General features: G+C 35.0%; 2 protein-coding genes and 1 pseudogene across 3 annotated transcripts; 1 reads left to right on the forward strand and 2 right to left on the reverse strand.

Moving 5' to 3' along the window:
- Positions 1-599: 599 nt before the first annotated feature.
- LOC142527544 (heavy metal-associated isoprenylated plant protein 7-like) lies at positions 600-2,863 on the reverse strand. Its single transcript, XM_075632381.1, has 5 exons — positions 2,715-2,863; positions 2,311-2,485; positions 1,997-2,196; positions 1,183-1,273; positions 600-1,062 (listed from the first exon to the last, which is right to left on the reverse strand). Exons 1-5 carry the CDS (start codon positions 2,721-2,723, stop codon positions 722-724), a joined length of 816 nt encoding a protein of 271 aa, XP_075488496.1. The 5' UTR covers positions 2,724-2,863; the 3' UTR covers positions 600-721.
- A 3,562-nt stretch (positions 2,864-6,425) lies between these two features.
- Positions 6,426-7,922, forward strand: LOC142526587 (uncharacterized). Of its 2 annotated transcripts, XM_075631084.1 has the most exons (4): positions 6,427-6,451; positions 6,534-6,629; positions 6,790-6,874; positions 7,028-7,922. In XM_075631084.1, the coding sequence occupies exons 2-4, from the start codon at positions 6,618-6,620 to the stop codon at positions 7,732-7,734; spliced, it is 804 nt and encodes a 267-aa protein (XP_075487199.1). In that variant the 5' UTR covers positions 6,427-6,451; positions 6,534-6,617; the 3' UTR covers positions 7,735-7,922. The 2 variants fall into 2 exon arrangements, with proteins under 2 accessions (XP_075487198.1, XP_075487199.1); XM_075631083.1 differs by having other exon boundaries at positions 6,426-6,629.
- Positions 7,658-12,799, reverse strand: LOC142526588 (microtubule-associated protein 70-5-like; annotated as a pseudogene).
- Positions 12,800-14,197: the final 1,398 nt, after the last annotated feature.

The following is a 14,197-nucleotide window of genomic DNA, read 5'->3' on the forward strand; positions in this document are numbered from 1 at the left end:
TCATTCTTAGAGATAAATACTATTTTATATCTTTTTAGCCCGAAATAGGTGAGCAAGTTTATATATATATATATATATATAGAGAGAGAGAGACAAATCCTATAAAAATATTTCATTTATATATATATATATATATATATATAAACATGTGTTCAGTGGGCATGAACAAACATATGGAACAAATGCATTATTAATTAATTAATGAGTTGTTGTCGAATCCCCTCCTTTTGATTACGGGCTCACTTTAATATGGAATCGTGGGGACGATTAGCATCTTTTCAAGCACATGTGCGCACGCCACAGCTTCAAAACCCTTTTTGGTTTGTGTTACATATTATCGCTATACTAACAGCTTGTCTATTATACGGACATGCGTACATTTTTAATGAGTGTCTCTAAAGTTTATGATAGCACTTCCAGTAAGGAAAGACAAAAATCCCAATACAATAATATCAAAATCATGAAAAATTTTGCATACAAAAGGTTAAATCATCTTTGCATTACGTACATGGATAATATATATGTTCCTGGTAACATGGAAAATTAGGGCAAATACATCGAAGAAAGAGCACTTAAGATTATGGCGCATGGAAAAAATGGAAAGACAACTTGCAGATTTTATTCGAAAACGGCTACTTATTAACATATATAATGCATAAGAATTCCAACAAATTAAACACTACATCCAAATGTAGTTGTAGTCCAGCTTCCAACAACACCATTACATAACAGAGCAAGCATTCGGGTTCTCATCACTGAACAATTGAGGCGCATAAGCATACTCCAAGTTATACTTTGGAGGCCAATATTCGTTCTTCTTGACGTCGGTTTTCTTATCGACATCATCATCTTCCTTGTTTTCCTCTCCTTGTTTCTTATCTTCTTGTTTTTCATCCTTTTTCTCCTCTTCTTTCTTCTCTTCTTCCTTCTTCTCTTCATCCTTCACCACCGAGGCTTGTTTACCGGTTTTCTTGTACACATCATTCACTAGCTTATCTGGATCAAGAACACCTTTCACCGTGACTTGATCATTTGCTATGTCTGTTGTCACTGATTCTACCCCTGTGGCACAATACTGTATCAGCAATTGAATGCTCTAAAAAATTATGAACATCTCATCTTTCCATCGGCCAAATTAAACGCAAGTAGAACCGACTAAAAACTCTATTACTAGCTTGTTACCATGAATTTTAACAATTCTCCTCTCCAATGCTTGAGCGCATGCATCACAGTGCATTCGAACTTTCAGCACGACGTTGATCACGGGTAGAGGCTGCCAGGTTCAAACGAAAACAGCCCAATTAACTCAACAGCCATATATGATATATTATTATATAAGCATGAACATTTATGATAAGGATGCCACAAATGCATGCATTTACAAACAGGAAAACTATTATGAATTCACCGCATGATATGTTGTGATCAGTACAGATATTTACTGCACAAAAACTAAAACTGCAACATCAAGCAGTAGTAGTCCTTGAGATAAAAGGGGAAAAGCAAACCTTCGTAAAGTACCTTAAATCACAGGTTTAAATAAGTTTACTGTAGGTCAAGTCGTGCAACAGTAGGGTCAAGTGCCAGCCTATTTGCAGGACCTGTACTCTGCAGATACAGGTCCCATGCATTCGAATGGAGAATGACTCATCGTGTAATCGCATCGCGAAATGTGCCGAGTGATTTTGCTTTCCACCCACTACTAATTTCAGCTGTGCTGTGGTTTTCACGCCAGAAATGTAACAGCAGTCACAAGTTGCACTGCGCTCACCCAAAGCTGCTGTGTACTTAATGCCACCAATCAATAATTTTATTCACCGTGTTCTAATTATTAAAGGCGGTCCAGGTCTTTGTAACACCTCTTTTATATAATAATGCGGACATAAATTCAGGTTCTTAATGTAATAAATACTATCACAACGTAATAATAAAGAAAAAAAATACTATCGTAGCGTAATCATAAAGAAAAAGAATCAAAATAATAATTAAATAATACCTCTACTTTCTTTTCTTCTTTGGGTTCTGGTTTAGTTTCTTCCTTCTTACTTTCTTCTGGTGGTTTAGGTAATGGTGAAATGAGTTCCACTTTTCTCCCAGTCTTTTTTTGAATCCTTTGGCACACCTTTGACGGGTCTGCCGCATTGCCTTTCACCACCACTTTACTCGCCTTGCAATCCGCCGTAACGTCCTCCACTCCTACGTTTTAAAAATTAGTTCAAATAATTCTACAGATTTATAAAAGCCAGTGTATCATATAGCAAAAGGGAAAAAGAAAGCGAGAAAGACGGATCGATGGAGAGATTTAATGACCTTGAAATCCTTTGAGGGATCTAGTAACTTTCCGGGCACAAGCCGCACAATGCATGTCTACCCTAAGAATAATTTCTTGAGGCTCTTCATCTTTCTTTTTCTCTTCTTCCTGTTTATCTTGTTTTACTGCTTCTTCTTTAATCTTCTCTTCCTTGTTCCCCTCCCCTTTCTTTTCCTTCATTTACATCATATGAATCAGTAAATCAAATACACTATAAAAAAGCAAAGAAAGAATAAGAAACCCTTGTTCCTTTAAACACTGACAAGAACGGCTGCTCGCATATGCAATCACACAGATGCGTATCAATGAATCAGATAAAAACACGCACAAAAGAGGGTAAAAAATATTGGTCTCCAATCAATGAAATGAAAGAGAAGGCAAGAATTTGAGTAAAAGGACTCACTTCTCCCATCTCTTGTGAAATTCAGCTTCGGTGTATGGGTAGACAGATAGAACTACAATTTGTTGGACAAAGAAATGGTGGCAACTCCCTTCTCTCGGTATTTAAATTGTGGGCGTGTGTGTGAGTGAGGGACGGGAGAGTGTTTCCTAGCTGTATGTGCTGTCATTAGTGTGGGACACCGAATTTATAGTGGTGACGCAGAGATTGACCGTATACCCTGAAAATTAATGTGCGTATCATATATATTCGTCGCGTAAGTAAATCTTATCACGGCATCTTTAAAATGTTGAAATTTTTAATATGTAAAATGTGAACTACGTTTTATTACTATTGAAATTACAAAATTATCTAAACGAAAACAATTTTTTATTCTTAAACAGCATAAAAAATAAGGGAAGTGACTTGTTTTTAAACGTTTACATTCACGAAAATTATGATAAAACTTAAACTCAATTTGCTAAAAAAATATATATATAAAAATTTACTTTAAGTGACATTCTATGTGGTCCGACCCTGATGATTGTCGAGTCTAACCATGGTTATTGGAACTCCTAGGTAACTTTTATAATGCTAGATACATTAAAGAAAATATATACAAAAGATTTTGTTAGAATAGATGGTCAAAATAGTCAACGAAGTCTAATAATATTGATATTGCCAGGTCGATCCCTATAGGGGGGCCCATCGATATATAAAAAATAGAAAATGCCGGAAGCGGGTGGGGCTCCATGAACCCAAATCGCCCAATAAAATGTTAACACGTATCGTATCAGATAATACCAGGGAACCCGAAACCCATTCATTCACGAAAAAGGTTTATTAAATTCCGTGAAATGAAAGTTTGATTGATGTTTTTGTTTTGGTGTCTTCGACCCACTGAATTTTAGAGAGACGTAAATCTCTCCTGAAATGTCTCGACTCATTTTTTAAAATTTAATAATAATTTTTTTTTTTAAAAAAATTAAAAATCTATCGACGTCATCAAAATTTGTAAGTCTCTTCATATAGTGTCTTATTTGAAGACGGATCAAAATGAGCCAACCTGTTTTGTTATTAGGTGATGGTTAGTGCCAAGTTTTGTGAACTATTGCATCAAAATACTTATTTTTTAATGTATGTATTTTAGAAATAATGTCTTAAATTTTTTTATATAGTCAAGTTAATTTTTTTTTTCTCGTTTATATTGTTCGAATATATAGTTTTTTTGCTCAAAATATAATCGATGGTGTTATTTTTTTTATTGTGACATTGATTATTTGATATTGTGTAACATTGCTTATATTTTTGTTTGAAATCTCAATTAATGAAATTGAGAACAATGATTTAGATGTCATTTAATTAATACATGAAAGAAAAATGATTTTCATCTATATATACATGCTGGTCACTGTATCAAATTGCATGACTTCCTCACTTGAAGAAAATGTGACTCGTTTGATAATTTATCTCTCTCCTCTACAATCGTATTACATTTATGTATATTAATACTTTTATATGAATAAATAAATAAATCATTATAAAAATTTAAATGATATTTTTTGTATCAAATTGCGAAAGAGACACTGCTGGGCACATATTTAGAAAAAGAAAAAATCGAGATCAATGGTATTGGGCTTTTCATGTGGTCCATAATCGGGCCTAGCAAAAAAAAAAGGTTTGTATGAATGAACCAATCCTTCAAGGATTGGCTAGTGGTCCATCCAAATGTACCTTCCGAAGTTTGTTGCTACTGGAGATGTAATCGAGTCCAGTCGAGCCGAATTCTTGAATGTTTGAGCTTGACTTGTTTATAATCGAGCCGAGCTCGAGTTTTATTTAACAAATATATTCATGGCTCACGAGCTTATTCAAGCTTTTATCGAACCTAAACGAGCTCAATAAATATGAATGATACATTTAAATATTCATTAAATTCATTAAAAGATAAATTATACATTTAGAAAAAAATATAATATTCTTATTAAAATTTGTCAATTTATTATAATAAATAAATCTAATAAATTTTTCTATATACTTCATAATTAATGTGTTAAATCAATAAATTAAATATCAAAATTATTATTTTTCATCTAAGATATTACTTATGAATTTACTAACGAACATGTTCACGAGCTAACAAGCCGAATATTGTAGAGCTTGAACTTGATTTGTTTATCTTAACGAGCCTCATTAAACGAGTTCAAACGAGCTTTTATCGAATCGAGCTTCGAATAGCTCACAAACGGTTTGGTTCATTTACATCCCTAGTTGTTACTATGTAAGAAGAACTAATTTTATAAAGTCTAAATTGGCTTTGTAATTATTTTCTATCTCCTTTTTTTTAGTGGGAAAATTACCGATAATTTGATGATATCCTTAAGGGAATCCAACTGTCTGTATTTGTTTTTATACGTACGTGAGTATAATTTTCCAGTGGACTCAATATGCAAGAACAAATATCAATAATTGGAAAAGGGATTTTTTCGGCACAAGGATTTTTTTTCCACAATGGGGTTAGGGGTTTTTATTTGAACATGAGTTCGAACCAACGTTTTTCCCCTATGGATTGAATTTGCGTGATATAAAACTAGAAGAACATATTTGTCTTAAAATAAAATAATAATATAAAAAAAGTATACGTGTAAGAGAAATTAAATTAATATTAAGACAATAAAGAGAGTCTCCTCCTATCCTTTTCGTGAATTTAGATTTAGATAAACACGATTAAATTGGTTGAAAAAGTGCGCTTTTAGATGTAATTGTAAGAAAGAAGCACGAATCTCCAACCCATATACTTTGTTGTTGAAATGTCAATTAGTTCTTCTAGCTTTTCTTTGAGGAAAATTCTTGTTGCTTTTATTCTTATCTTCTATTTGTTCAACCACCCACCAATTTCACCGAATTTTTTACTCATGTGCAACGAACACACAAATATTTTATGGCACAATATTTGTATTGAATTCATTATTAATATAGTAATAGAAATACTTATTTTGTTTGATATCATTAAAATTTTAAAAAAAATGTTTAAACAATATAGTTTTGAGTTCGCAAATACATAAACTCGAACCCAGAAAGGTTCTTATTCGATTTTGGATCGATTCAAGTGGATTCATCCAAAAGGAGACGTCATTTTCGAAAGCTTTGTACGCAGGGCTGGATGCTCATGCAACCGATATTTGCTTGTTGTCAGGTCCAAAACAAGCCGCCCTCTCAGACATTTAATTTACATAATTCATTTATTATAACTTGAAATTTGCAAGAAAGGGGGCAAGTGTGTCTATCAAAGCCAGCTCGATATATATATACATCCATCACTATGAAGATTCATGCGCAACGTGCATGGGTCCCTCAAAGATGAAATTGACCATTTTAATCAAATATGATTCGTTCAATATTGAAGGATGATAAGGTGTGTATATATATATTCGAAATTGAATAAAAACTACTATTTTGAGCTTCATAATCTGAGTTGAGTTCGTCGAAATTGGTTTTATTTTTAGTATATTTGCACACATTAATTAATACATCAAAGCATGAAACTTACTCGTGGCCGGCTATTGAAACTTATTTTATATTCAAGACTTTTGGGTTTTAGTTAATTAATTTGATATTTTGAACAATATAAATTTTCATCCAACTTAATACGTACGAAATGCATCTCTAAATTAAATACGTACGAGTTTCAATTGGCAATATATATATAACGAAAATTTATAGGGTCAAATTGTAATAAGAAGCTGATAGGTGAGTAACAGGTACGGCTTATCGCTAATTCCTTCTTCCTAATTAAAACATTAAACACTTTAATGATACTTACCAATGTCTCCCCTATTCAAGTTTCTTTCAGTCTAGTTAGCGATTATCAACAGTTGGGTGGATCCAGCTGGTTTATCGTTCTGAGAAATCAATCATTCACTCATCATGGCTGAAAAGGTATGAAAAAAGAGAAATCATTTATGTTTCACGAGTTTGTTTCTCTAATATCTTTGGACAAGATCAAGAATTTGATGTTTCCCACGTCCATTTTACGTTGTTTATTGACAATATTTGATTGCTTTTTTTTTTGTTGCCCCCATAAAAATTTATTAAATAGGTGACTATCATGGTTCTCAAGGTCGTTGATCTCCAGTGTTCTTGCTGCTACAAGAAGATCAAGAAAATTCTCTGCAAATTCCCCCGTGAGTGGTTCAATTTCTTTTGAGTTTTTGTATGAAAGATCATGGTTGATCATAACTTGCTTACAATTTGAGGCAAATTAGAGATAAATTTTATTGGGATTGGATTAGAAACTGAGTTGAATTCTGTTATGTAAAAAAACTTCGGGACAAGAGAAATTAGAGACCAGGTGTACGATGAGAAAGCGAACACGGTCACCATTACAGTGGTGTGCTGCGACCCCGAGAAAATTCGGGACAAACTATGCTGCAAGGGTGCCAAGGTTATTAAAAGCATCGCAATCAAGGAGCCTCCCAAGCCCACGGAACCTGAAAAGCCGAAGGTTTCTGTGCCAGAGAAGCCGAAAGAGCCCGTAAAGCCCAAAGAACTCGAAAAGCCAATCGTTGTAGTTGAGAAGCCCAAAGAGCCTGAGAAGCCCAAAGTAATCGTGGTTGAGAAGCCCAAGGAGCCCGAAAAGCCCAAGGAGCCAGAGAAACCGAAGGTGGCGGTTCCGGTTGAGAAGCCGATACCAAGTGTGCCGCCTCCAGTGGACAAGCCCAAGGAAGCTCCCAAGCCCGATCCACCAAAAATCCCTCAACCAGTACCAAACCCGCCTATGGATCCCGAACCGGTTATGTTCCATGGACTGCCACCACTTTATCCGGTTCCGACTTGCTGTGGCCAATGCTACGGCGGTCATGATGGGGGGCCATGTCGCCTCGGGTACGGAGTTCCGCCGCCGCCGCTACCACGTTTTGAAGGTTATTATGGGTACGGGTGTGGACACGGGTGCGGATACGGGTATGGCAGAGGTTGCCACCATTTCAGCAGATGTGACCACTACCTGAATGAAGAGAACCCGTCATCTTGCTCCATCATGTGACGCCATGAATCTTGATCGGTGAGGTGTGCTGCAATCAGGTTTGGGTATAGTTGCTATTTGTCTAATTTCAGGTAAATAACGCACATAAAAAGTGAATGAATACAACATGAATGTAAAAATCGAGATGTTGATATTTGTATTGATAAAAAACTTGTCGCCGATTTATTGTTGGCATTTGTTTTCTCTTAGGATTGTTTCTTTGCGTACTTTATTGCTTGCTTGGAAACTATGTATCTCGCTATTATGTAATACATGAGCAACCTTTCCTGTTCAACAGATAGGTTGGAGTACTGCAAATGTTTCAAGCAGTAGAAAACTATATCTATGGCATAGCGGGACCAAATTTAATTCTCGAACGGGAAACTGAAAAATATGTTTAAAATGTTGTTTGCAGTTGTCTTTCATGGTTTCAGAAGACGTGACTTTTAATTCATAACCATGTTGGTATTCCATGTACACGTAATGGGAGTTCACTACTCATTCCATGTTTCACTAATCTTGCAAAGTTTATCAATGTTATACCACTCTGCACTCAACAAAATCTTGGCAGCAAGCATTCGTCATGTGCTAATGCTCTTCGGGATGCAGATTGATAAGTTTCTTTTGACAACTGGTATAGCAGGAATTTCTGTTGGGATGAAACCTGGAGATTGTCACATAAAAAATCCAATATACTCGTTTGAATCTTAAACTTAACTCAAAAGATTTTGAACCATGTATGCATGTTAAGATCCCTAACAAGTGATCCAATGTATTCACACCAAAGTTTATGTTTTATACATAATTTCATGGTTTTTTTCAAATATGTTCCATGTTGCAGCTTCCCAAGTTTGTTTTTCAGTTATTTTCATACTTCTCTTGAATCATGACACGTTTTGCTATTTACCACATACACAACACATTGTTTATTGAGTAATTCTCTCAGAAGACTTATAGATACATCACTTGAACAACAGTCAAGGCAAATCAAAATAAATCTGAACAAATATCACTTCCTATAACTCATGACATTGACTTGTTACAAATACTCTGCAGATACATGGTGTAAATTATCAAAATGTGCATTCCACTGCTGATTTAATTATATTTTCATCTTCTTCGGAATGTATCTTCAAGAGGCATTCGTGGACCTAATCAAATGGAACTATCAGAGCGAGACATAATCAGATGTACTTGAACTCTCCAACACACGCTGCTTCAACTAGTGAAAGGAGTTTGAAAAGGAAACACGGTATGGGAAATGGAGAATATTACTAACCTTTTGGATAGGTTTGGATTTCTTAGCTTATCATCCACCTTTGTTGGTGTAGAATCTTTTTCTCTTATTGCTGCTTCTCTCTTGATTTTCCTTGACTCCAGTTCCATTGCTTTGGCTAGTGTTTCAGTTTTTTCATAAGCATCTGGAAAGAACCCTTGAAAAAAAATTAAGACCATGAACAATCACTACACCAAGATATGAATTAAGGGTCTGAGTTACTGTTTTACTGCCTTGATTTCTTCTTCTTTAGCGTTCAAAGTGTGGTCTTTCAATTCGCAGGACTTCCTCAAATTTAGGACTTCTTTCTGAAGTCTATCATATAAAAATCCTGATACCATGTCTTCACCATCAGTATTATCAACCTCCACGTCTTTAATCTTTTTGTAGCGGTCATTCATGCATTTGCTGTTCCTCATTTCTCCAATTCCTCCACAGTTACCCGTTATTCGATCAAATGTTACGTTACTGTTTGCCTCCGTATTTTCCTTTTCACTGTTATCGTCAATGACCTTATTCCTGGAAGCCCATAAACCTTTTCTCAACAAACTTTCTCCAGAAGGATATTTATTTCTCAAACCATTAACTGGATTAATTTCTGCTGTAACAATTGAAGCTTGTTCTTGATCCCTCGTCTGCACTGAGTTTTTAGCAATGACAGAAACCTTGGTAGTGATGTTGATCTCTTTTTCTTTCTATTGTTGCTTGATAAGATCCCAAATAAGTTACCAGGTTTCACATTTTTAGGGGATCCAGTAGTCTTGTTCGAAACACCAGGGACATGCTTTAAACCTTCTTCAAGAGTCTTTAGCCTCACCTTCAACTTATCCTTGGCCAAAAAAAGGAGCATGTTTATTTTACCATGTATAGATATGTTCACCAAAATTAGGCTTGAAGTGTCACCTTGACTTGTGATTCTGCATTGGCAGTTCTCTCCGAGATGGTTAGTTTGTCTTTTAACTTCTGTATCTCTGCCTACAATCCCACCGAGGTCTCACAGTTAAACAAAGGAGCTGTAAAAGTTCAATATTTTCATTTTTAACATATTATATTCTGTTTCACAGATCCTGAGAGAAACCTCGACTTTATTTCCTTTATACCTTATAAGATTCATAATCAGCATACCTGTTAATATGGTTAGTTGTTAAGCATACCTGCGGTATCCTTCTCTCTTCTAGCCATTGCTTGACAGGCATTACTTTGTCCTTCTCATCTTTCCACTCATTGGCTACAACACTTGCTACTCGGTTAGCTGAAACCTTGGCCCTTGCTAGTTCCCTTCCCAGCATCCTCTTCTCCTCCTACAAAATCGGAGCAAAAAAAAAAAATTGGTCATTTCACGGAAATTTGTTTTGTCGTTATTTTTGATAAAGCTTGCACAGATGGCTGAAGGCTGAAGCACAAGATTTTACATTCAATTCAGATATCTGTCGTCTGTAGTCACGAATAGTGTTGGCTGTTGCTCCACCGGCAAGTATGGCCCCCTCCAGCTCCGTAATGGTTTCACTAAGCTTTTCAATATCCAAAACCTTATGCCTATTCGTCTTCTCGAGTACTTAGTTCTCCTCCTGCGTTATATCAGCATTTTTGTTGATGTTCTGAAAATAACCCAGGTTAACCCATATTTGATTCAAATATACCAGGCATATTTAGATTTGTCTCCTGAGCTCGAAGTTCTGATTCTGAACCTCCTCTACTATTAGCGTTCTTTCTAGAGCACTTTTCAATACTTTTTCTGCTTCAAGAAGTGCTGCTTCTTTTGATTTGATGAGACGTTCCATAGCCTTCTTATCCTCTTGCAGTGCAGCAACCTAATGATCAGACACCGAAGTTCAATGTACCTTTGAGCTCTAGTTATAAAACATTCTGATGAATAGAGAACATGTTTTTCCTCATCTGAATACCTCATTTGTTCGCATATTAAGTTCTGCTTCTAACGGAGCAATAACCAACTCAATGGGAATAGAATCATCATCCTTTTGATTGGCATAAACCCTCCGCAGAGTCGCTTCAACTGCATATTGAGCAGCAAGAGCTTCACGCTTCTCACCTGTGAGTTTCTTGATGTCCAGATTCTGCATCAATCATATCCAAAATACTTGAATCATCTTACTTCATATCTTTCTACGCAAGCACCGTAAAAATGTAACCAAAAATGAATACCCACCTTTTGTTGAATAAGGCTTTCATTGATTCCCAACTTTTCTTCCAATCTTTCTACTTCACTTCCAAGCTGTCAGATTTATTGTTCGGTCAAAATGATATAAATGCCAGATATTGATAATGTATGCATATATTTCATCTCCACATGTTAACAGTTTCAATCTTTGTTTTCTTTTTATGTATTTCAAAGCCAATGATATTTGGATTTGAAGTTCATTTTCACAGATGTTACCTCTTCCACAGCCTTAGCCTTGAGGATTTCTGTTGCTCTCAATGCTTTAATTTCACTTTGAGCCTTCCCCAATTCCCTCTCCTCCTCTGAAATTACAGTAAAATTCAGCATGCGATCAATATTAACCATTATAAGATATATGAAGGTCTGTTAAAGTAGAAAGACATTTGAAAACATGCGCTTTAAATGTTAAACTGATGTTTAAATTTCCATTTAGGGGAAGGTGGTCAAAAAACGATACATTTGACTTGAAGTATAATATAAAATTTTTCATAAAACAAAAACCTATGATTTAAAATTTAGGTATGATATGATATTTAAAAAAAACTCGAATAGCACTTATTGTCATGTTGGGGGTGTGAGGCGACTTCCTTTCCTGACCTAATATCCCAGTTATAAATTATGTTGTGATTTTTTTTTAAGTGATTCGTCCTACAAACAGTCGTTAGAGTATGGAAAAACTAATTCATTGATCTATTCGAAAAAAAACAAAAGAACAATTTGGAATAACATAAGCTCGTCCGGGTAAAATACTTGCCTCTGAAAATTACCATATTTATCTAATATGGAATAGCTCTTCACCAATCAGAATAGGGTCATCTTCGATCAAGAGAAAATGGATGTAGGACAGACTATTAAGAAGATCCAAAATCTTGTTTTTAGGTGTGTTTACAACTCACACATTGCATTTTGAGTATTGGGTTTAGTTGATTGTTGTATGGTTGTACTGTTGGTGTGTTATCTACTGGGGATGTTCAGTGTATCTGTTATCTTATTTTAGCTCCTGGGGATGCCCAGTGTACTTGTATAATAACACTTTTTACCAAACTTTAATGAATTAGTTCATTAAAAAAAAAAACAATGATAGATAATACAGTGCCCTTAATTACATCAATAGGAATTCCGAAGCCACGGGTCTCTAGGAATCAATCCCAAGCTCAATATAACATAACAACATACACCAAAGAACATAAGCAACACAAAAATTGAAGTGCATGACATGCAGATGACACATTGAATCATATGTCGTTAATCTTTAAAGGAGGGAAAAAATTGGAAATCAAACCTTTAAGCAGATTCTATAATCGATTGAGTTCCAACACAACAGGGACTGTGTGAGAAATAGAACAAGCATCTTCTCCATTAAAAGCATCCATTTTCCTTCTGCTTATTTACTACTGCCGCTAATGAGTTTAAATAACAGGAATGTGTGGATCAATAAAAGTTGGAGTTTTTAGTTTGTGTAGGAAAAGAGAAGGAAAAAGCAATAATTATTGATGGATGTTCCTACTCCCATAATAAGAATCCATATTTGCAAGGCCATTGACCGCAAAGAGAGGGGCTTTGGATTGGGATTTCCCCCAGCAAACTCTTGAAAGAAACATTTCTTGAGCCAGCCTTAATTTCCCCAACACTCACATCTGAAAACGTTGATAATTAGTTGCTTAAGCGTTAAAACCTCCTAAACTTTAGCTTAATGACTCAACCAAGAAAATGATACATATCATTAAGTGGAATTGTATCTAATCTAATTTTCCAATTCCAAAAATATAAATTTTACATCTTAAAGAAAATTTGGAGATACGTATATGAATTGTCTTGTCGTGCCATATGACATTTTTTTAACATGTTTTTTTGTTTGGTAAAGCGACAAAGCCAAGACTCCATTCCTATTGAATAATTCTTGCATTAAATAGAGGAGAAGACAAAGATGTTTGGATTAGTGGAGTAGAATAAATTCAATGTCTTATTGGAAGTAATGAGATTTGAAAGTGACTTTAATTTGGTTTCAAGCCCAGAATTACCTGTTGCCCTGACTCGGTTTTAGTTGGTGAATTTTTGAAAATAGTAATAAGTTGTTTATCAAATAAAGGAGAGTAAGTAGGAAAATTTTCTTTGAATCCTCATATTCCCGAATTTTTATAAATATTGAACCTTTTGTGGTGCTAATTTCCAATAATCAAACCATCATATCCTTATTAATTGAGCCAGTGATTTTCTTTTAAAAAAAAGTAGAAATAGAATAACATGATCGAATGGGAAAGAATAATATAATTATTCAATTTGGTGGAGTAAATGAGTGACACGAGGTCGATTCTTTTTACTAATATTGTATCGGACGAGCTTGTCGTACTTACCTGACTAGCATGGTTTTGCAGGTTACTACTATTTTGGCGTGAAAGTTTATTCAGTACAAACTAAAATATAACCTACAGGAGTTTCATATTCACACAAAAAGCGAGGAGAACTTGTGGAACATGGAGGAGTGTTCGTGGTAGTGTTCATGATTCATTTGCCCTTGTACCCGGACGTATAAAATGCCCATTGAGTTTGGGCTTGGAATTAAAGTTTGGATTAAAATGGGCTAATGGGCTGTCGACATTCGGGTACCGATTACTTCTTACTGGGTTAACTTTTCACAATATAGGCCTCTTATAGGATTTTGGAGAAATGAGGCCCATATCTAATAGTAGCACTTAAATTGTTCGTCGTGTTGTTTGTTTAGCTTTATGTTTCTTTAAACCAGTTGATTTTATTTGTTGGAAAAACCAATGGATTCAAAATATTTTAATAATCAATTAATTTCATTATTTTAAAAAAAATTAATCCAAAAAAAAAAAAAAAAAAGAAACCCAAAAGACTTGTATACCTGAAATGGTTCCATGCTCTTTTAATCGATGCATGCACGTGGGATATTGTTCAAACTCAAACGCCCAAACTCAAAAGTTCTGCTTATTTCTTTCTCATCGAACTAAACAAGTAAAATTGACCACCTTAAACTCGTTCAAATCTTAAAACAAGAATCAAGAATC

This window comes from Primulina tabacum, chromosome 15 (assembly GCF_025594145.1).
Source record: "Primulina tabacum isolate GXHZ01 chromosome 15, ASM2559414v2, whole genome shotgun sequence".
In the NCBI taxonomy this organism is placed as follows: Eukaryota; Viridiplantae; Streptophyta; class Magnoliopsida; order Lamiales; family Gesneriaceae; genus Primulina; species Primulina tabacum.

Coding starts and splice junctions, on each gene's coding strand:
- LOC142527544 (XM_075632381.1), bottom strand. Junction 2,197..2,310: donor ATCCCTCAAAGGATTTCAAG/GTCATTAAATCT, acceptor TTTAAAACGTAG/GAGTGGAGGACGTTACGGCG. Junction 1,274..1,996: donor AAGAAGAAAAGAAAGTAGAG/GTATTATTTAAT, acceptor TGAACCTGGCAG/CCTCTACCCGTGATCAACGT.
- LOC142526587 (XM_075631083.1), top strand. Junction 6,875..7,027: donor AATTCTCTGCAAATTCCCCC/GTGAGTGGTTCA, acceptor TCGGGACAAGAG/AAATTAGAGACCAGGTGTAC.